Source organism: Leptinotarsa decemlineata, unplaced genomic scaffold, assembly GCF_025532065.1.
Source record: "Leptinotarsa decemlineata unplaced genomic scaffold, Ldec_3_MD MMD2_tig00000218_RagTag_RagTag, whole genome shotgun sequence".
NCBI classification, from domain to species: domain Eukaryota; kingdom Metazoa; phylum Arthropoda; class Insecta; order Coleoptera; family Chrysomelidae; genus Leptinotarsa; species Leptinotarsa decemlineata.
Genome location: NW_027412545.1, coordinates 5,366,363 through 5,390,499, shown reverse-complemented (window position 1 = coordinate 5,390,499; position 24,137 = coordinate 5,366,363). Strand labels below are relative to the sequence as shown.

At 35.1% G+C, this 24,137-nt stretch overlaps 2 protein-coding genes and 1 long non-coding RNA gene across 3 annotated transcripts in view; 1 reads left to right on the top strand and 2 right to left on the bottom strand.

The window, feature by feature from the left end:
* snu (ABC-type transporter snustorr) overlaps positions 1-24,137 on the bottom strand; it is a 216,476-nt gene that overhangs the window by 159,513 nt on the left and 32,826 nt on the right. The gene's annotated exons all lie outside the window — the stretch shown is intronic.
* LOC111510043 (uncharacterized) lies at positions 11,979-13,414 on the top strand. Its single transcript, XM_074173310.1, has 2 exons — positions 11,979-12,227; positions 12,282-13,414. The coding sequence occupies exons 1-2, from the start codon at positions 12,209-12,211 to the stop codon at positions 13,094-13,096; spliced, it is 834 nt and encodes a 277-aa protein (XP_074029411.1). The 5' UTR covers positions 11,979-12,208; the 3' UTR covers positions 13,097-13,414.
* Positions 13,519-14,776, bottom strand: LOC141481577 (uncharacterized). The gene is made up of 2 exons (XR_012465045.1): positions 14,476-14,776; positions 13,519-14,149 (listed from the first exon to the last, which is right to left on the bottom strand). It is a non-coding gene; the product is annotated as an uncharacterized lncRNA (long non-coding RNA).

The following is a 24,137-nucleotide window of genomic DNA, read 5'->3' as shown; positions in this document are numbered from 1 at the left end:
CCTGCAAGTGGCTCTCGATGGATATCTCTCGATTATTTTTACCGTCAACACTGGTGTTCCTCACGGATCCATATTGTCTCCAACTCTCTTTTTATTGTATAGGTATTAATGACTTATTGGAAAAAACCAAGAATCTAATATATTATTTTGCTGATGACAGCACACTTGCCCCGTCTTTCGATTTGTATTCCAGGACATCGGCTGCGGTTGCTTATCTTCACCGGCAGCAGGAGGTTGCATATTTTAGTGGGGATCTATAGAGGGGAATTTCAATTGAGGCGAAAGGAACCAGGTTCTATTCAATGCCACGAAAACCCGGACATCGGTTTTCTCCGAAAAGATACATGTCTCCGAACCAAATATAATAATCTCAGGACAGAAAATTCCGCTTTCTGCTTCGATTAGTTTGTTGGGGGTCAAAATGGACACCAATATTTCTTGGTATAATAATGTCGCAGTAATTGCAAAGGCTGTTTCTCAAAAGCTTAGAACACTATTTCGAACCAAAAAAGTGTACACAGCTCAGTAATTTTTGATGCTTCATAAAGCTAAGATCAGACGTTTTTTGGAGTATTGTTCTCATGTATGGATCTCCGTCCCTAAGCATATCCTGAAGCTGCTGTATTCCATCCAGAAGAGCCATCCGTCTCATTGGAGACACGAACATCTTGTAATGTTATCCAAAAAGATGCTGATGAGGTAATAAGACAAGTATCTTATTCCGAAACTTCGCCATTGAGGATGATAGTGTTCCATGTAAGTGATATTTTATATCGTGCATCTTTCATATATTATATTGTGTAGCGTTCCTAAGAATAATATCTGTTTTTGTTCCATAACGAATGGACATATAATTCAATGTCCATATGAAACTAGTTGTTTCTAAATAACATTTTTTACGTATAGTTCAATGTTCATGTGAAAGTTTTTGTTTTGGGAAAGCTTTTTGTTCATATCGTTGTGAAGAGTTTTTATAATAATATATATGTAGAAGGCCAGTAAGGTCTTTATCCAGAGTCTGTAAAAATAGCTTCCTGGCTTTTTGCTCCACCAGATCTATACATCTTTGCGAAACGTTTATTCTGATCTGAATATGGCTTTCTTCTTTCTTTGGGGAGTTTCCCACAACTTTTTTCATTTAGATAGAGAAGTGGACAACCAAAATATTTTCCACAAAACCGTCTTGGTTGCTTCAGTATAGAATTACATAAATGGACTGACCAAAAAATACTCTTTTCATATACCTGTTCAATAGACCTGCATATCGACACATAACGGTGAATATATTCTATCCCTTGAGAGACGAGTGGTGGAAAAGATAAAAAAGGCATCTGTTGACTAAGTGAAGTAATTAATCAAAGAATATCAGTTTTTGAATCATAATATGAATGGACTGATAATGAATATCCAATATCCCTTTCGCTGCATCAAATGAATGCATACCGCTAACCGTTGCGGCAATAGTTTTTTAAAACTAAACTCGATATTTGTTAAACCATTGTTTTTTATACATGTAATAATACCGACTCTTATAAATTTATCCTGAATGTACGCAGTTTTCGAAGAATTTCTTTTAAAAATGCGAAGGACGCATTAGTGTGCTTGATAAAAATTCTTGTAAATCAAATACAAATTTTTTGATGCAAACTAAAATTTTGTTCATAAAAACAAGAATTTAAAACTGTAAAATGATGTCTCTCTATATTGATACATGATATTCTTTGAAACAAATGCCTAATCCGAGGCCAGATTTATCGGGACGTTCTACACTATGATATATAGTATCTTTACGAATATTCTTTGTATTGCAAATCCGACATTTTTTCTAAAAGTTTTTCTATGTTCATTACGTAACTCGATTTTTGAATGTATGTAGTTTACACCTAAAAAAGTTTCCACTTCTTGACATTTTTCTGGTAACAACTTTTCACGTAGTGACAATCGAAACTTATGAAATGATATTTTCCTATTCTTTTCATGGTGCTTATTATATAATTTATGAGCATTCTGCAAATATAGCTGAAACATATGTATGCCAATTTTTTTATACCAACGTAAAGTTTTGCCTATCGGCGGATAATAAGAAGACATTTGGTCTTGAAGATCTACTCCGCCCATATATTTATTATATTGAACGACTGGTAGTAGCTCAACTTTCTCATCCCCTTGTCTATTTCTTACGGTTACCATCTCATTTTTATATTCAGTGGAGATGTATATTGTATCTCTCTTATCTCGCCATTTGCCAAGCATTACATTGTTTCGGTACATACTTTTGGTCTGGCCTTTTTTTACCTTGCATCTACGACGTTTCTCGGACAGTCATTTCAATCTTTTCTAAGAATGCCTGTACAAAAAGTATTTCTATCCAGTAGTAATTTTGCCAAGTTGTAACTATTGTAATAGTTGTCCATATGGACCGAATATCCATAGTCGAAAAAATTGCGCATTAGGTGGAGTACTACTCTTTCTGTGTGAGACTTACCACCTGTTATATCACCTGTACCAGGATATATATGGTTGTCTAAAATTGTAGAATCGGCTTCTGTCAGCATATAAAGCTTTACTCCATATTCATGCCGTTTCTTAGGGAGATATTGCTTGAATAACAGTTTCCCTTTCCACAGAATCATAGACTCCTCAGGAGATAAATATTTGCCTGGGTAATATACTGTCTTCATTTTATTGTTAAAATGATCTAACAGTGGTCTTATTTTATTTAAACGATCTACTGGGACTGGTTCATTTTCATTTTTGATAAAATGAAGACATCTCATTATAAGCAAATAGCGGTCCCTACTCATGTCTGTAGAAAAACAAGTCGAGAATAGTCTATTTTTCTTTCAATAGTCTTGTATGTTAGGCAATTGTACTGTTCCAGTATGGAAGGTTAATCCAATAAATATTAGCGATTCCGGTATTGTCAGGTCCTTCGAAAGAGGAATCATTGAACGGTCACATCCTCTGCTGGTAGAAAGGACTTCAACTGCATAACTCTTAGTTTGTAAGACAATCATATTTAAAAGCTCATCGTCAACCAACATCCTAAACCAATCGTACGTACAATCACCAGGACTATCGACTAACAATCCATTTCTTTTTGAAAACTGAATCTGTCTCATACCGCTAGTTGTTTCGGTCCATTCATTTTCTGTAATCTGTAAGTCAGTATTATTCGCTATGTTCTGTACATCATCCTCAGTATCACTTCCTGAAGAGTCACTTTCAGAAACATTTTCAATTCGAACTAAAAATATTAATTTCAAACCACATCACATCACACAACTGCTTCATTTTCTCAACAGTCGGTTTTTGTTCATTTCTCACTCGCACAGTCTCATGTCTTTTTACACCTGTAGGCCCAGCTTTATTTATATCGTCCGTTATAATACAAATACAAACAATTAAACTTATAATCACAACGAACAAATTCCAAACTACAAACCTAACCTAAAAATCAACTATGTGAATTATTGAGACGCGACGACATCTATAAACAGTAGTTAGCTTTAAGAAAATGCGGACAAAGTTTGCTCAGTCTCCTGAAACTGCGTCATATTTTAAATATTGGATAAACCTCCATACACACAGAACGCTCAAGTGCGCCATAAGGATATACCTGTAACAAACACCAATAGTAATATTTTAGTGAAGAAAACTTCGCTTTAATCAAAATTGGGATCTTAACAAACTGAGAGATACATCATAATGATTCTGTCTACAGACGAATAGAATACCACGAGCAGAAGATCGGAGACGTCCTTCAGAAAGGAAGATAGTCAAAGGTAGGTAGATTGCAGGTTGTAACCTATTTTCAAAAAACATCCTTTTTTTCAGATAATGGGATAGCAACGTTTACATCACTTCACAGTAAACCACCTCACCTGAACGTACTATCAGATTTTTTGAAAATTTTCAACCCAAGACACGCGAGATTCTTGTTTATAACAATTCAAGTCGTTTCAAAAAACCCACTTCTTCTTGAATAATGGTAGAGATTTTATTGATTTCGGAGATTTCAAAAAAATTCTATAAAATCAATAAACAATAAATTAGTATTGAAGACGTCTGAGGACTTTTATAAAAATTCAATATTCTTTGGAAGATTCCCTCATCCTTTATTTGTATCAAGATGGAGTAGTAGAAAGCCAAAAACTTTCTTTCCCAAAAATGAATCACTCCTAAAAATATAACCCCTTCAATTCACAATATTCATACATATTCATACAAGACAAAAAGATGATTTTCACGTTCCATATGCGAGAGTTAATATTACATGAAATTCTCCTAATTGTATTTGACCTAGGATACATAATCAACTTCCCGAAATTATTAAAGCAACAAAGGCATTATTTCATTTCGCTCCGAAGACTTCAAATGACTCTCCATTAGAAAAATATTTTTACTCACTTGATGAGTATTTTGAAGGAAAGTTTCAATATTAATTCGTGATTGTTTAACGAATTTTCATGTACTTTTTGACAAATCTTTTGTGTGGTATTTTTGTTTTTTTTATGAACTTCATTCTATTTTATATCTGACTATTGCTAAACATTCTATATGTCAAAAAGAAAAATTAATATTATTATTATCATTATATAAATCTCACCAGCACTTCTAAATAACCGATATAAACTCAAACAAACTCATAGTTTTGAGAACATTTCTTTAGTCAGAAGTGAAAATACATAAATGTTTCAATAAAAAACACACTTTTTTGAGCATTCTATATATTTGTATATTTTTCGAAACCCAGCTTTCATTTTTCTTTACAATTTTCATTCGAAACATTTTTTCTTTCTACACTAGAGAAATAGCTACCGTTAATACAGACATGTTGCGGTTTTGTGAATTATTTAGTTAAAAATATCACGATAACCTAAATACGTTATCATGATTTTTCATCAAGCTAACTTGTCGTATGAAGAGAATATCATGGGCGTTTTGACGTCAGCGAGGCCGTGAAACTGGTTCCAAACATGATAAACAAACAAAAAAAGGAACATAACCCGAAGTTACTTGCGTACGATTTTATATTGAGATCCACTGGCAAGGTTATTACCTGCATTTTAATTCAGCAGAAATAGCAGGAATACGAACGGTATTTTCGATAGCAATATATCAAAACGACTATTTGATGCAGGTTTAATGTAGGTATAATTCTTAGTATTTTCAGAAGAAGTGCGTCACTAAGAATTTAAATAACCAATAAAATAATATACAAAATGATTCAAAAGGAGTATTATTTGAAAATGTTTCATCATAGAACGAATGTGGAAAACAGTTTAGACCCTCTTCGGTTTCTTTCAGTACACAGTAGGAGAAAAAGCTGAAACCTCAAAATAAATATTGACTACATTGCCAGTCAACGCATGGCAAAAACATAAAATTCTTTTTCTCTAAGAAATTCCTGTAGTGAAAGTTCTACCCCAGAAAAATTTCGTTAGGAAGTGTACGAGTATGTAGCATTTTAACTGAAAATAAAATCAAAAGGTTAAAGTTAAACTTCTATCTACGAACCAGTCATCATTCTATATTGGCATAAGAAAGTTCTGGAATAGTGCAGAACTTTTGAAAGTATTTGATAGCATTCCACGGTAATTTTGAAACATCTCGGAATATTCTGGAATGTTTGAGAATAATCTGGAACGTTGTGAAAAATTCTGGAACATGGAAATGATCAAGGGAGTTATATGGTGTCTTTTTAAGGACAAAACACAAGCACTACAGGGAAATTCTTAAGGGGCTCTTAGAGCGGTGCCTGTGCGAAAGTAGCGAATCACATCGGATTTGAATCGCTGAAAGGCGTATTCGAAGGAAACAATGGCTGGAAGTTTAGTCCTCTATAAAGTTCTGAAACAATATAGAATATTAATTTGAAAGTGTCAACAACTTTTCACAATATTTCATAACCTTCCAGCACATCCTGGAGTATTCTGGAATGTGATGGAATTTTAGGAAATGATCTGGAATATTCACGAACATCCATGATCATTGACGAATGATCAAGGAAGTTATGTGTTGTGGTAAAACTTTCCGTTCACCTGAAAGACATGCTTTTGAAGATATAAGGGCTAGAATTTCTATCTTCCAGAAATTTTTAAAACGTTCACAACAGTCGAAACTATTCAAGAACATTCCACAATTTACCAAAACATCCCGGAACATTCTGAAATGTCCGAGAATAGAATGGAAAGTTCGAGAAAATTTTGGAACATTCCAGATACTTTTCGAACGATATGGGGAGTTTTACGTGAATAAATTCCGGTTTTTTTCACCTGTGATACGTGTTTTGAAGATATAAGGGATGGATCGAGGACTTGAGTGAAAACTAATTCAGTATCAATGAAAACTTTATAAAAATCCTGCGAATATAAACCTTGAGAGTCCAGTGTTTCAGAAATCAAAAATTATATAGTTTATGAAGAAAAATCACAATAAATATTACTTGCTGTTGGTTCTTACGACGGATTTTCACCAAACGGACTCGCTTGCGACTTAGTTTCGTTTTCAAAAACATAAACAAAAACCTTGTTTTAGTTTCGACAACAAACTCGAAATTCTGTTTTCTTTCGTTTCCATTACTTTTTTCTGTTTTCTTTCGTTTCCATTACTTTTTTTCGCTGATGTTCTATAAAAGAAATTTAAATCCATTTCTTGTTAGACATGAACAACAAAAAAAAATAGCCTGATTATTGGTATTGCAGTCAGAGACAAGAAAAAACAATTGCAAAACAAGTAAAAAATAGTTCTTGGAAAAGGTGAGGTGATGAATATGAAGCCATCATGAAAATGTTTTTCTTGTTACATTGTAAAATTTGAAGTAAACACATGGAAACAATCATACATCAAATAAAATTGAAATAATTTTTTCGAAATAAAAAAAAACATTTTGAGGGCTTTTTTATGAAGTACATGCCCAAGTCAAGTCAAAATTATGTCAATGAGGCATGGAATTCAAAATAGATGGAAGCATCTCTCAGAGTGACTACCTGTAGTTAGTTGGAGTTATAATGACACTTCAACATATTTTTGTTGACAGTTGACAGTTGCCCTGTCATGATCTGAAAGATTACAGTCAATTATGAAAAATTATACTATTTATATACTAGATACATTATTGAAATATATAAATATATAATATATAAAGTTAGAAAATGAACCAAATATTGCTCGTTGTAAAAAATAGCAGATCTTGCATGCATGCATATCTGCGAATCAAAATATATCCAATATATTTGCGCATAAATTTTTCAAAATGTTCCAAAACATTACAGAATATTCCAACCTCGTTTTCGTTAGTCATCACATTGTTTCAATTAGTATGGCTTCAAGTGTAATACATACATTAAAGTGCTTTAGCACGTTTTCTTGTAGCAACACAGTTTGCCAACAATTTGTTATGTCACTGTTTTCCGTTGAGTACAAACGTATTGAGGAATTTCAAATTTCAAAATTTTTTCATAATCAGTTGCGAATAACTGGATTCTAGTTTTCATGTAGGCGGGCACTGGAAATAGGAAGAGTGAATATTTCATTTAAATCATCAAGTTTTTGTTCGCATATTGCGATATTAAGAATCATCAGGACTACTAACCTTTTAGAAATATGGTAAGTCTAAAGTGAGTGGTTCTATTCTACCCTCCACTGCAACCCATAAGGGTTTATTGTGGCTGAGAAATATGGTAATCAATTTGTGAATAGATGAACATTGCTAAATGCAGTATTTCATTAATGGATTCTGAGAATGGAAAAGGTGCTGAAATAATAATGGTGAATCGTTCAACTACAATTTTTGGTATAAAATACTATATTTCTTCATGATTTCTACTCAGTTCAAAAAATTAGGTTTGTTTTAATTTTTCTGTTCAAAACATATTTATATATTCAACAATTTCTATTTTGCCCCTTTCAAAGTAGTCGCTCCAGATATAATACATTTGTGCCAGCGTTTTTTCCGAACCTTGAGGCAGTTCTGATATGTACTTTTGAGGCAGTTCTGATATGCACTTTTTGGTATGTCCTTGAGCTCTGGTTTTCATCGTCGCAAAACGCCGTCCTTCCATGGATCTCTTCAATTTCGGGAACAGAAAAAAGGCGTAGGGAGACAAATCTGGTGAATACGGTGGCTGAGGCATGATTACGGTGTTGTTTTTGTCAAAAAAAATTACGAACAAGCAATGACAAGTGAGAAGATGCATTATGATGATACAAAAGTCAAGAATAATTATTCCCCAATACCTGACGTTTCCTTCGCTTTGCTTCCCGTAAGGAATGCATAACTTCAAGGTAATACTCCTCATTGACCGTACGACCATGTGGCAAGAACTCCTGGTGGACTACGCCAAGGTAATAAAATAAAACAGTGAGCAAAACCTTGACATTTTAGCGAACTTGGGAGCCTATTTTGGTCTTGGCTCTTCCACTGGGACGATTAGACTTTTGTTTCGATTTCATAACCGTATACCCATGGTTCGTCACATCTTACCCTTCAGGCAAATCTGGATCGCCGTTGACGTCATTCAACATTTCCTGAGTGTTGCTCATGCAACGGTTTTTTTGTTCAAAATTCAGCAATTTTGGAACGAACTTCGCTGTCACATGCTTCATGCCCAAAATTGATAAAAAAATTGCATGGCACGCGCCAACCAATATGCCGATATTCTCTGCAAATTCTCTGATAGTGATTTGACTATTCTCCATGGCAATTTTCTTCACTTTCTTAACATTTTCGTCGGTTGTTGATGTGCTCCGGCGTCCAAGGCGAGCGTCGTCATTCACATCTTCTCGACTTTCTGTGAAAATCTTGTATCACTTGTAAACAATCACCGTATGCCACTGTCAACATTGCAAGTGTTTTTGAGCACTCAATTCCATTTTTTTCATAAGAGTTTATGCAAATTCTTAGATTCATTTTATTCGATAGTAGAAAATCGCCGAACACGCAAAACATTTCTACCTTTCATGCCTCTCACCAACAAACTAAACATGCTAAACAGCTGAAGCTGTGAAAATAAGTTCGAGACAAGTGGACCAACATAAAAAAATAAAAAATAGCTGATCGACTGTACGTAGCCTGCGAAATTTGAAAATTCGCTTTATTTTTTGAAAAGCCCACTGTACCAGGAATACTTAAAAATGAAATTTATTTGTGAACCATATTAGTGGTTGATAATAAAAATTGCAATCAGTGAACACAAAGTCATTGACTCACAAGCTCATTTCTCCACTAAACTATTTATAAATTAGTGTAACATACAACTAGTCAAATTTCTAAATACTCTAATTCTGTTATTAAGTGCTCAACTTTTGAAAAACATTAATCTCTTCGGTACATTACAAATTTTTGTTGGGGTAAGGTACACTTGGTTAGAAACTATATATTTTTTAAAACGAACTATCAATTTGATTTCTGAATTCGGTGCTTCAGAACAAATATGATGTATGTGAATTCTAAAGACTTGAAAAAATCTGTTTAAAATCTGTTTTCTCAGAAGTTGAGAAACTTGTGCAAGCTAAGGACTAACGTGGTCTTACCTTTTGACGTGTGATTCCTAACACGGTAGCAGAATCATCTCATCTTCAACCAGATAAATTCTCTCGAGAAATTTATCTGGTCGAGGCTGGATCGAACCCACGGCCTTCCGATCGTGAGTCGGGCGCACTACCACCGCGGCCAATTCCAGAACAACAACAACTTGCTATTGAACATAATTCAAACACAACTGTAATGAGTTTGCTGGTCTGTGTTCTGTGCTTGTTCAAACAACAAGAAACGGTCATATAATTGAGTTACTGAGATGAATGACAAAATATTTTAAACAAGATTCCTGTAACTGGAATTGAATCAAATAAACGCATGAATGTCTTTACGTGCTGATATGAGTATATACGTCTCTTCCGTAACATACATTCGTAAAGTTATAAATGAAATGTAATATTATCCAGATAGGTGCTTACTAACATCAAAGTTCGCCATTGAAGATGTGTTCCAAATAAAATTTTATATCGTGAGTCTTTCATATATAGGATATTTCATTAAGCTGTTCAAAATCTGATTTTCCGTTAACCTGCTGTCGCACCCCTACGAACGACAACCCTCAGATGTCGAAACTTGTGCGAGCTAAGGACCAACGAGGTCTTACCTTTCAACGTGTGATTCCTAACACGGGTTTCAAGATAGCAAGTGAAAATCGATCGTTAGGTCTGGGGCTTGAACCACCGACGAACACAGCGGTCGATTAGAGTGAGTGAACAAAGCACCCAGGTCGAACCGACCAGCTACCAGCCGACCTCTTCCTATCTTTAAATTCAAATAAAACAAAGTGTGTGTGAGATATTATGTGTCGGATATAATATCGTTCAAATGTCCGCCATGGCTTCTCTGGGTGGAGCGCATCCGAAACGTCCAATTTTCCATGACTCTAAGGCATAAATCAGGCTGAATTTGACCGTTAGCATGGGTCATGTTGGCTTTGAGGACCGCTGTGGTTTCTGGCTTATTCGTACCTACGAATTAGGAAAAGTCCGACGGGGTCAAATCGTACGATCTCGGTGGCCAGTTCACATCACCTCCACGTGAAATGACCATTCCCTCAAATCTCTCGTGCAGAATATCCAATGTGGCATGAGCGGTATGACATGTAGTGCCATTCTGTTGAAACCACAGGCCAAAAGAAGTTGGTAATCATCGACCTATATCAGTGATAGCCTTGCCAACGTCGTTCTCAAAGAAATATGGACCACCAGACTCAAATACAACCACCACATTGCGAATTGTCATCTCGATAAGACGATTATGGCGACCGTAAATTGGCGAAGCGCGCGGTACGTTGCCAGAACTGAACACCCACTTTGATGAAACAATTTTATCATTTACACGTGTTGTTGAATGATATATCCGCTCATGGTTATTTGGCAAAACAGACTGAATAAATAACAACTAATTTGACAGACATGGCTTCAATAAACTGGCCGCTATCAATTGTCAAAATACTAAAGTCCCTGTCAGAAGAGCCTATATTATATTAGGCGTATTTGGGTTCACAGTTCGCATATTCATATTCTTGGGATATTGGCCAAGTTAAAGGACGATTCGCGATTAACCGAGAGAAGGTTAAGAACAACAAATTACAAAGGAAAATTGAAGAGCATGCATAAGGACGATGAGAATAAAATTGGATTCTGAGAATGAAAATTGTTCAAAACATTTAATACTGATAGAGAGACTGAATCTGATAATAGTTATAACAATAATTGTGAGACTGGATTATGAAGGACCCAACCTGTGAAACTGTGCCTGGCAGGACATTGCAGTTATACAGGATTACTGCATTCCTTGATATTCCCTATTTCTACGCAAAATTCGTTTGAGACAGAATACTCGTAGACCATCGTGTAGGTACTGCACCAATCGTTTTTCAAAGATCACAAGTCAAAGACAGGTCTGGATAATAAGTACTTTGATATTCTCGTTTAAATCTATTCGAAACACTTCACTCACACCATAACAAAAATACTGTCTCTCGACGCGCGAGAGACATCACCTCCTGATGATGTTAACCTGATTAGCGGAACGTGCGTCGAGAGACAATATTTTTATTCTGGTGACAGAGGTTCCAAATTCTGCTTATCGTTATTGTTTGATTGAATCAGTGTTATCAAAGAAAACCTGCCCTGCCTGGTATCTAAGCATTGCGCAATAAACGCAGAAATCCTCCTTCCCTTCGAAAATGTTATTGAACGAGATCATACTAACACAAAACACACAACAAAACAGTTCACAAAACCACTGTATCTGTTTTACTACACTTTCATACAAACTTTGTTAATATAATAGTATGAAGTTAGTGAAAGTATTCGTCAATTCCATCACATAAAATCCTAGAGACTGATTTTCTGAATTATGATAGCTTTCACTCGATGAAAATAAATAATATCTACATAACAATAGGTACCATTAGGTTTGTTCCAACAAACGATTGCAAACAGTTTGCAAACCGTTTGATGAACTGCTTTATTGCGCATACTCGATCAGAAACCAGTTGGGAACTAATCCGTGATTCTGGACTGTTGGAACGCAACCAGAACCAAACTATCAAATCACATTGTCAAACGTCAGACCGGTTAAACTGAATTTGTGAACTTTAATAAGATTACCTAGGTGTTGAATTGTGATTTTCTGTCGATCAACTAGGAAAATTTGGAAATGAGTGAACAACTAGACGGTAAGATAACAAAAAATTGTAATTTGCCGTAATATAAGTAATTAATAATTTCAGATTTATCAGAATTCATAATTCTGAGAAATATAACAAATAGTGCTTCTTCGCCTCCTTTTCAAGCAGTAACAGTAAATGAGGAAAAGTCGAAAGACCCGCAGATTTATATATGGACACGCTCGTTCACATTAAATTTAATAGAGATTTTTCAAGAAAATCGAAAGAAAGTGGGCACCCTGGAAGTTAAGAGCTTACGGAGGCTATGGCAGTTGTTAGCTGAATTAATGAAGAGTAAATATGGAGTGAACGTAACCCCATCACAGTGTGAAAACAGGTGGAGGGTTCTAGAAAGAAATTATAAAAAATTAATTGACAATAACAACAAGACTGGAAGGGGAAGGATTCACTTCGAATTTGAAAAAGAGATGGAGGAAATATTAGGACACAAAAAAAGTGTAAAACCACTGATGCTGTTATCATCAGAAAGTGTCTGCGGACTGATAGAAACAAACAAAGAGGAAAAACAAGCAGGTGAAGTTTCAATGCAAACTATAGATAACGAAGAAGAATCTATGAACACTTGTCAAGATCAATCTGACAAACAAGGAAACAGTCCAAACCCTCAAACCAAAGAAAAACGCTTCGAAATAAAAAGGCATAAAGTGAAGTTCACTAGAAATGATATTTTAGAAAAAATTAGATGTGATAAACTAAAATATAATACTGAACGATTAAGTATAGAAAAGGAGAAAATATTACTAGAGAAACAAAAATTTGAAGAAAAGAAACGTAAAAATGATCTAATAGAGGAAAGGAATGCTTTAATTAGACGATGTATCGAAAAAAACATTCCTTTCCCCAATGAGAATATATGAATAGATTTTGTAGGGGTTTAGGAAGACTATCTCTCAGTAATGTTAATTTGTTTCCAGGTTTATTCCAATTGTTGGTATTGAAATGTGATTTTGTTTTGTAGTTCCTATGAATTGTATTATGTTCAATGTAGTTATTTATTCTTACTAAGATTGTTGTGAACCTAATTATTTTTCATTCAAGTTAAGAATGTTATATTGTCTTGTTTTGGGATCAATTCCAATTGTTATTATTTTCAATAGTTATTTATTTGTATTGAAGAGTATATTCATGTGTTAATTCTTACTTAAATAAATAGTGTTCAGTACAGTGGGTTGGTATATTTTTTAATTTCATTAGTAACTTGTGCCAAATAATACGATATTTATTCAATAGATGTTTCTTCAAATAAAACAATCCTTTTCTTAGTGTTACCCATAGAGAATTTTGTCTTTGGTGTTACCCCAGTATACCATAGCCATACACTACCTTGTTTCTACTGTATGGCTATGGTATACCATTGTGTTGTCTTTATTTCAAAGTATATCATACATTAATTGATTTCGAAATAAAACTCCATTGATATCGTCTCTAATTACTTCATCTTCTTCAATGTCTGGTATATTTACTTTTTCTTCCAATATTGGAATATCGGCTGCACCTAGAGGTTCCCCGGCATCTTCAAAACCATCATCCAGTGCAAGGTTATGCAGCACGCAACATGCTCGAATGAAATGAACAATGTTATCTATTTTTCTCAGCTTAATATGGTATAATTGTCTGAATTTTTGTTTGAGTATGCCAAAACAATGCTCTATCACATATCTGTTTGTTGAAATTCTACTATTGAAGGCCTTCTGTGCTCTAGTTAGGTGGCCTCTATCTTTGAATGGAGTTATCAGATGCCGTTGACATGGGTATCCACTGTCTCCCAATATGAAATAATTGTTACCACATTTTTGAGGCAAGGAGTCGGCAAGTGTTGATGTTCGGAAAACTCTGCTATCGTGAACAGATCCTGGGTATCCTATAAATATATCTCTAATTTTCATTTTATTGTCACAAACAGCTTGCATCTGAAAAGAAAATACAATCAGAAGTGAAAAAATATATTTCTGTTGAAAGTTCTGAAGAACTTTTGGTTTTTTCTTCCCCAATAAACCAGTATAGCTTCTTAAAAAAATAGAACTATTAATATTAATAACACTCTCAGGGGGATTTTTATATCAATCACAGACAGTTCATTCATACCCAAATGGGACAAGTATATTTATTGCATGTCTGGCGTTGAATAATGGAAAAGTCACTATAGAAGTTTGTTTAATATTATTTTCGAGAAGGAAAAACTCAAATAATGTCTTCAAAACGATGAAATATTCATATAATTGAATACTGAACTTACGTGTAACGAATAATATTTTTTCCTATTTAAATAAGAATCAGGATCGATTTCGGGTTTATCAATCCGAATATGTGTTCCATCAATAGCCCCAATAACACCTGGGAAGTGTTTTTCAAGAAAAAACATCTCAATTTCTCGTTTCTCTTCATGAGATGGCCACGTTATAATTTGGGGAGATAGATTACTTAAAACATGGATAACTCTTTTTATGATACGGAATAAGCTGCTTATAGAAATGTTAAACCGATCTGCAACGTCTCGAAAAGAAGCTGTGGCATGACCAGAGAACCATGAGAAAATTAAAATTTGGCTTGATGCACTGATTTTACCATAAATTCCAGAGTGATGTTTATATGAATCTGCATTTTGGTACTGCTCCACAATTTGAGCCATCAGCCTTCTACTAATTCTGAAATGTTCCATGAATTCTTGATTATTATATTGTGAAACTGTTTGTTCCAAAAAGTCCTGGTTTTTGGGCCTTGCCCTATTTTCCACCAACATAATTTCATCGTCGGATGAATCCGTCCATTCATTGAGATCTTCACTGGAACCAGAGCTTGATGATATATCTACCATTCTGACAGATACACTTCTAACCACTGACCACTGTGTATAGAAACTTTAGAAACACCTAACCTAAACCTAACCCAAACAAAACCCGCTGTTTTCATACCATCACATTTTGAATTTAGCTCAGCTTTGCCGTAAGAAAGCAACTGCGCAGGTCCGTCAGCAGCAATCCGAGAAAAATCTTCGGACTGATCAAGCGGCTGGAAATCAGTTGCAAATCGATCAGAGTTTTAGTTGGAACATGACATTCCTAGTCAGAATTTCGGAATCGACTCTTGTTGGAACGGAATATTTGTTATGCGCATGCTTCTGACAGTTTATGACCGATCAGATGTGTTGTTGGAACAAACCTATTATTAGTTTAACAAATTTTTTACAGGTCGCATATTCCTGTATGCTTGTGATAACTATACCGAAGGATACTTCAATATTAAGATCACAGAACCTGCAAAAACGGCAACGATTATTTTTGAAATTCATTATACGAAAGTTCAACTACTAGTTCAACTACTAGATCATAATTTAATGAATGAATCTGGTATATTCGAAAGCAGGGAAAATTATTGGAAGAATACTGGACCCGAATGGCATGCAGGTAGCTAAACCTGCCTCGTGGTGACTTCAGTGAAATCTCTAACCTGAGATGACCTGACTGAAACCACAAACTGCGGTTGGCTTGTTGATGACTCCATGCATTTATGTTGTTTCTGCAACCAAGTGTTGCCTAACCCTGCACTCGACTATACCGTACTGATAACAGCTAATGAGCTAGAAACACGTGTCTGCGGTTTGCTTATACTTTGAGCGCTTCGTCCATGAATTTTCCCTGCACGATTTTGTATGAACGTGTAGCAGATACCCGACGGAAAGACAACAACTAACCCAGCTAATGCCGCGCAGAAAGGTGAAGTAAAACCATCAGACACCTGTGCAACGTCTTCCATTTGTTAGATTCGTCGTAAGTTACTTCCTTTATATGAAAATCAGAAATTAATTTCACTGGGTCGGTACGACCAAAGGATAGATACCCCAAAACCGGTCTATCGGTTGGTCGTACCAAGTGAAATTAATTTCTGCTTTCCATATGTAGGAAGTAACTTGCGACGAATCTTCAGAATGGAAGACGTTGTACAAGTGTCTGATGGTTTTACTTCAGCTTTCTGCGCGGAATTAGCTGGGTTAGTTGTTGTCTTTCCGTCAGCTATCTGCCACACGTACCTACAAAATTGTAGGTATTTTTCACTTGAATTTTGGGCATGTAATTTATGTTATGTAGTGGAGAATGGGAAAAAATACCAGCATGGTTCAAACAGAACTGGGTGGTATCTCAATCGCCACAAAAGAAATAACCAGGAAAAGAATTCCTGGCTAAAACATAACAATATGCACTGATAGCAGACAAGCCCTATTAGCCTTAAACAGACAACGTGTTACCTCAGGGCTAGTACCAGAGTGTCACCAAGATTTAGCCAAAGCCACGGAAGATAATAACATTATCCTGAGGTGGGTTGAAGGGCACGCCAGGAGTGAAGGTAATCGCATTGCCAAATCTTTAGCCAAAGAAGCGGCTGGACTAAGAATTTTAGGACCCAGTGGCACCTACGGCCTAATGACTGCGACAATTGCGGAACTAGCCAAACGTTACACTAATGCTCAATCCTTAAAGAGATGGGGTGTAATCAAAGGATACAATTTTGCCAAAATCACCCTGGGCGATACTGGGAAGCTGGCGCCGAACAAATATCTGGCGATGACCAGGAAAAATCTATGCTGAACAGTAGGGTTTCTGACTGGTCACTGTCAACTAAAGAAACACCTCCATAATATGGGGCTAATGGATATACATCCATGCAGGATGTATGAACAATAATATGAATCTGTCAGGTATATCATATGCGAATGTCCGGAGTTATCGTCAATAAGAGAGTGTGTGTTCGGCGAGTCTTGGCCTACACCAGCCTAAAGGAGATGTCTGCTAGTGACCTGTCCACCTTCCTGGAAAGGACAGGATGGACGACGACCTAGGAGGACAACTCCTCGGGAGGATGTACAATGGGTCACTTATGGCCTAAGTGCTGTGGGCTTACACTCACCTACTCTACAGATACAGAATATATGTTATGTACATATACAGGGTGTAACTGAATGAGTGTGAAACATTCAAGGAGGTGATTCCTCATCGAAAAAAAGATAGTATCTTTCATATAAAGAAACTTCATTGGACCATCCCTTGTCACTGAAAAAGTTACAATATTGAAATTGACATGACATTTTGTACCACCAAAGAGACACTTAGCCAGTAATTTATTTTGTTTACCCTATGGTTGTAAGGGGTGGAAAACGCAACCCCTAAAATGTATTCCCAACGTAACTTCTGGTCTTATTATTTGTTTATCATTTAAAAATCTATTTCCGATAGCCTGTTTTATTCTTTAAAAAAATGTGTCGTGGGTTTTTTGCACAAAATGAACCAGTTCGCAGCAAAACTTTATTTTCCTGAGCACCCAACACGATTGAAGTAAATTATTTCAATCGTGTTGGAATGTTTGTCTTTTCTTCAAATGTTATTTGTGTTTTCGGTATTCACTCACAAATTTTTCCTGGATTTGTTGGAATGGACATGAATAGTGAATGTTAATCAATTTGTTCTGATAGATAGTTTATGCTTGTTTATGAATAAAAGTGAAATGTTTCATTTTATGCTAAATCATTCAGCACAATCATTATGTATAATTACTAGGTTATTATTAATATAATTGCAACCTGTATTTTGAAATCGAGATATTGATACTCTATTTCGATAGTTAAGTGTGACCAGGAAACTTAAATTATTGATGTACATAATTACAATTAAGTTTTCTATGGGACCAAAATTTTGAATATTTCTGATAATGATAAACAACATTCATTCAGAAAAATTTTCAAGTAACCTCATTTTGTTGAAAAATATTGAAAAATATCTGTCATTTCAAAGTTTTGGGGTGTGGACCATCGGGGGTAGTCCGTTCCTGACTTTGTAGCAAAACAACTGACTCCTGCATGAAAGCTCATCGACGGAATTCATTTGTTTAGTCAATTACCAAAATTTGGATGATTTTGAATATTCACTCGAAAAGTTATCAAAGAAAAACATTTTTCATTTTGTAACTTCGACGGCCCGTAACTTGGTTACGAAGACTTTTAGGAAAAAAAGTTATATGAAGTACTGGTGATATTTTGACCCCACCTATACATTCCCGAGAGGAAAAGAGGAAGTCCAGGGACACCCTGTATATATATATATATATATATATATATATATATATATATATATATATATATATATATATATATATATACAGGGTCCTGCAACAGTGGCGCGGTGTTCCATATCTCTATATAGGAAGCAGATAGGAATCTAATTTTCTATAATATTACCTTATTGCTCGAGCTCGACAAAATAAAAATATTGGCGGTCACACAGGGTGTTCGATTTTTTCTGGGCGGATCCCAACTGTGTCTTTTTAAATGGCAACCTATATTTTTTATCGCTTTTTCGGTTTCTTCATAGAAAATCAAATAAACTTTATGTATATCTGCACTTCGAAAATATTGATGGTTTTCGAGATATCTAGCACGACAGGTTTTTTTTTCCAATATTCGTCACTCAGAATATTTGAAATTATAAAGTGGTGCCAAGTCCAGTTGAAATTTTTTTTTGGTCGAATATTCTACATTGGTAACTCTTTCAAACGATATATCTGAAATCGACCTGTGATATACAGGGTATGAAAAACCGCTTGCCAAATATTGTAAATAAAAATTTGCAAAATCTTCTTTATATTAAATGGAACACCCTGTATATTATTTATCCATAAGAAGCACCAACGAAACCTCTACAAATTTCATTAAGTATTCCCTATGGCTAAGTTCAATAGTTTTTCTTAAATGAGCATTTCTTTCGAAAAATGGTCATTTTTTCAAAGCGAAATCCATTTGACGACTGATAAAAATATACGAAAGATATCTTGTTTCAATTTCGTACATTAGAAGGTGTCCAAACAAATATTTTTTAACGAAATAAATGTATGTACCTATCACTTTTTGCTAAATGGAAAATTATTTTTTCATTGGATGCAGAATTTCACTCATAAATCGTGCAATATCAAACCAAACAATTTAAAAGAAAGAAACATTATAAATAACTATTTTTTTCATGTTATTATATTCATTCAGAGCTTGAGTTCTAGATATTCAAATTTGTCAACTGGCAAATTACAAAACTACAAAAGGGAGAGTTTAATTAAGGTTGATAATGAAACTTTTATAAAATATGTTCAACATGTCTTCCATTTTCTTGAATGCAGAGCTGAAGTCTATGTTTGAAAGACTGTTCTACCCTGCGCAAGACAGCTGGTGTAATGCTGCGAAAAGCATTCGTTATTCTAAGTCGCATATTTTCGGGAGAAGTTGGTGGCTTAACGTAAACCATATTTTTTATGTATCCCCATAAGAAAAAATCTAGTTTCGTCAAATCTGGTGATCTAGCGGGCCACCGTACAGGCCCATTCCGTCCTATCCATTTATTGGGAAATACTTCATTTAGATGATCTCTCACTTCTGCCGAATAGTGAGCAGGTGCACCATCATGTTGTAACCACATTCTATTGCGGAGGTCAAGAGGAATATCATCTAACAAACCTGGTAAATCATTTCGTAAGAAATTGAGATACATTGCACCATTCATATGTCCCTCAAAAAAGTATGGACCAATTACATATTCTCCAATGATGCCTCCCCAGACATTTATCGACCACCTATGTTGATAATCCACCTGTCTCAATAAGTGAGGATTTTCTGTCGCATAATAATGGTAATTATGTCGATTTACAAATCCATTTTTATGGAATGTCGATTCATCCGACCATAAAATATTATTGAAAAAATATTCGTTTCGACGAATTTTGTTCATGGCCCAATTGCAAAATCTCACTCTTTTCTCGAAATCAGCATACAGTAGTTCTTGATGTAACTGAACGTGGTATGGATGCAAGCGATGTTTCTTCAATACTCGTTGCACTGATCTCTCACTTATATCCACTATTTCCCCAATTTGTCGTTGACTCCTACTAGGATCTTCTTCAACAGCAAGAAGAACTTGCAATTCATTATCTTCATTAGTAGCTGGCTTGATGCGCTCATGTTTGGAATAATTAATAGATCCAGTTTCAACGAATCGTCCCAAGACCTTTCGGAAAGATCTTTCATCTGGATGCCTTCTATCTGGATACCGTTGAGAATAAATTCTACTTGCCAATAAACAATTCCTGTCTGATTCACCTAATATGAAAATCATATCAATCAAATCACTTTTTGATAACAACATTCTGATGAAATTATACCGACAGTTCAACTTCACGATTGACTAAAAATTTCAATATTCATTTGCAGCCAAATATTTTGTTCTGTCATTTGCCAGACTACTTGATTTCCAATAAATATTTCATTCGCTGAAAGGTTGTTTTAGACCGAAAGAATATGGCACAAATTCCGAGATTTTTGAAATTATTGTAACTATTCAAGAACGTCCATTTTGTGGTGTAATTCGCAACTTGTTTATCTAGCAACAGGTAATTTTAGGAATGGGCGATATTTTAAGGAAAGGGTATTTTTTGTATATTCTTATCAGTCGTCAAATGGATTTCGCTTTGAAAAAATGACCATTTTTCGAAAGAAATGCTCTTTTAAGAAAAACTATTGAACTTAGCCATAGGGAATACTTAATGAAATTTGTAGAGGTTTCGTTGGCGCTTCTTATGGATCAATAATATACAGGGTGTTCCATTTAATATAAGGAAGATTTTGCAAATTTTCATTTACAATATTTGGCAAGCGGTTTTTCATACCCTGTATATCACAGGTCGATTTCAGATATATCGTTTGAGAGAGTTACCAATGTAGAATATTCGACTAAAAAAAAATTTCAACTGGACTTGGCACCACTTTATAATTTCAAATATTCTGAGTGACGAATATTGGAAAAAAAACCTGTCATGCTAGATATCTCGAAAACCATCAATATTTTCGAAGTGCAGATATACATAAAGTTTATTTGATTTTCTATGAAGAAACCGAAAAAGCGATAAAAAATATAGGTTGCCATTTAAAAAGACACAGTTGGGATTCGCCCAGAAAAAATCGAACACCCTGTGTGACCGCCAATATTTTTATTTTGTCGAGCTCGAGCAATAAGGTAATATTATAGAAAATTAGATTCCTATCTGCTTCCTATATAGAGATATGGAACACCGCGCCACTGTTGCAGGACCCTGTATATATATATATATATATATATATATATATATATATATATATATATATATATATATTATATATATATATATATATATATATATTTGATTATCTGCGAGCGCTTTCGACAGGTGGTCGTGCTGTCCTCTTCTAGGCACTCTTCTTTCTGACCAGATAGATAATGTAACTCACATCAATAGTAAAATACTGAAAATATTAGTTGCACCATATATATATATATATATATATATATATATATATATATATATATATATATATATATATATATATATATATATATATATATATATATATATATATATATATGATGAGCTGCTTTCTCGGGTTTCGCTCCGTGTTCTGTGTATTTTCTCCCCATAAGGATTATTTTCACAACGTTTCGGCAAAGTCTCATTTGCCATCTTCTGGTGATGTCTGGTTTTTTCAACTAGACTGATTAATTCGAACTCTGTGTCTCAATTTATAGGGATGGATGTTTCCCTTTACCTGCGTTGCTGCCACTACCTGTGTTTGCTCGACTACCTGTTTTGGTCTTATTACCTGAGCTGCCTCTCCTGTCTCTGTTATTGTACCTGTATTGTCCTGTACCGAGTTTTGCCTCTGGAGTTGAGCAGTCTGATTGCTTGTGCGAAGTGATAAAACGGATCTCCATGTTGATGGTAATCTTTGCGCATCATCCCTCTTGTTCATATTATTAGGTCGTTTTTCAATTTCGATTGCCTCTCTGATTGTTGGTGAGTAAAAGTTTTCGTTGCTTGCTAGCATTTTTGTGTTGTCGAAATTGATGTTATGTCCTGTTTGAAGTACGTGTTGGAAGAGAGAAGACGTGGTGACTTTTCCCTTCACTGCTAGTTTGTGTTCATCTTTGCGAATGTTGCGAACACAAACTAGCAGTGAAGGGAAAAGTCACCACGTCTTCTCTCTTCCAACACGTACTTCAAACAGGACATAACATCAATTTCGACAACACAAAAATGCTAGCAAGCAACGAAAACTTTTACTCACGAACAATCAGAGAGGCAATCGAAATTGAAAAACGACCTAATAATATGAACAAGAGGGATGATGCGCAAAGATTACCATCAACATGGAGATCCGTTTTATCACTTCGCACAAGCAATCAGACTGCTCAACTCCAGAGGCAAAACTCGGTACAGGACAATACAGGTACAATAACAGAGACAGGAGAGGCAGCTCAGGTAATAAGACCAAAACAGGTAGTCGAGCAAACACAGGTAGTGGCAGCAACGCAGGTAAAGGGAAACATCCATCCCTATAAATTGAGACACAGTCAGTATTTTCTCCCCATAATCCTTATGGGGAGAAAATACACAGAACACGGAGCGAAACCCGAGAAAACAGCTCATCATACTTTATCCGTGAGAATCTTCGAGTCAACATATATATATATATATATATATATATATATATATATATATATATATATATATATATATATGGTCAAATATATATGGTCAAATGAATATGGTCAAATGAAAAATACCAAATCAGTGACTCTGGTTTCCTTGATATTCTGGGATAATTGGTAACAAACTAGCCCTTATATGTGAGAAGCTCTAGAAGCTCCAACATCTACTCTCACTATGAAAACATTTCTTACTTGAAATCATTTCTCCACGGTGATATTATAAAGATAAAATCATTATTGGGACCAGAACTTCTCAAGTTATTGTTACTAGACTACTCAGATTACACTCGTTTAATTCATGAATATCTTCTAAAATCGAACCACAACCAGAATGTTTTGCGTATGAAGTGTCTATGGCTGTTGATCATGTATTGTTTAAGTGTCCGCTCTTCTCAACTGGCAGACTCAACAACAACATTTCCTCCGATATGAATGAAACATTTCATAACACAAACAATATTATCAGGTGATTTTGAGAAATTAAGGTTTTATTCAGACTATAATGTGAATAACTGCTGATCTGATGGTGCTTATATTATCTATAGGTATTCCGACCCTACTTCGCTCAAGTATCAGAAAAACGTGTTGGAGTGTTGAAATAATGGTTTGGTGTTGGAAAAAACTTCAGTTATATTCATTACTACACCAAAGATTCCAAACAGTGTATGACAAGTACGTGCTTCATAAGATATTAGGGCTAGAAATATCTCCTAGGAAATTCCAGAACACCAAGAATATTCGAGGAAATTCCACAACGTTCTGAAATAATTTGGAACATTCTGGAGTGTTCAGGAATAGTCTGCAATGAATAGTCAGAAATAGTCCTGAAATACCCCATATCATTGTGAAACCATCAAGGAAGTTTTATAATGAAGAAGGTTTCATTTCCACCTATTGGACGTGCTTATGAACATATGAGGGCTAGACGTGAGAACAGTTCAGAACATTCTAAAGTATTTGATAGAATTCCACAACATTCCAGAACATTCTGAAATTTCGTGGAATGTACGGGATAGACTTAGAATTTTCATGGACATCCCGGTCATTTTCTGCATCATTGTGTACCATTCAAATCCTTTTTTGTATAGGTGGGAAATATTGTATAGGGAGGGGCTTTTTATATACCCCTGATTCGTCGACCTCTTGAAATTCGAAGTTCATACTTTCATTTCAATCACCACACAATTTCATATTAACTCCCTAGGTAAGAGCGGGTACCTCTGCTAATAACTGGATAGTATTTACTCGAACAGAAGTATGTTACATAGGTGTAAATTAGGGGAAGCTCCCCCCTCCCCCACGAAACAATACTTGTAATATTGTTACTTTTGACCTTTACGTATATTTT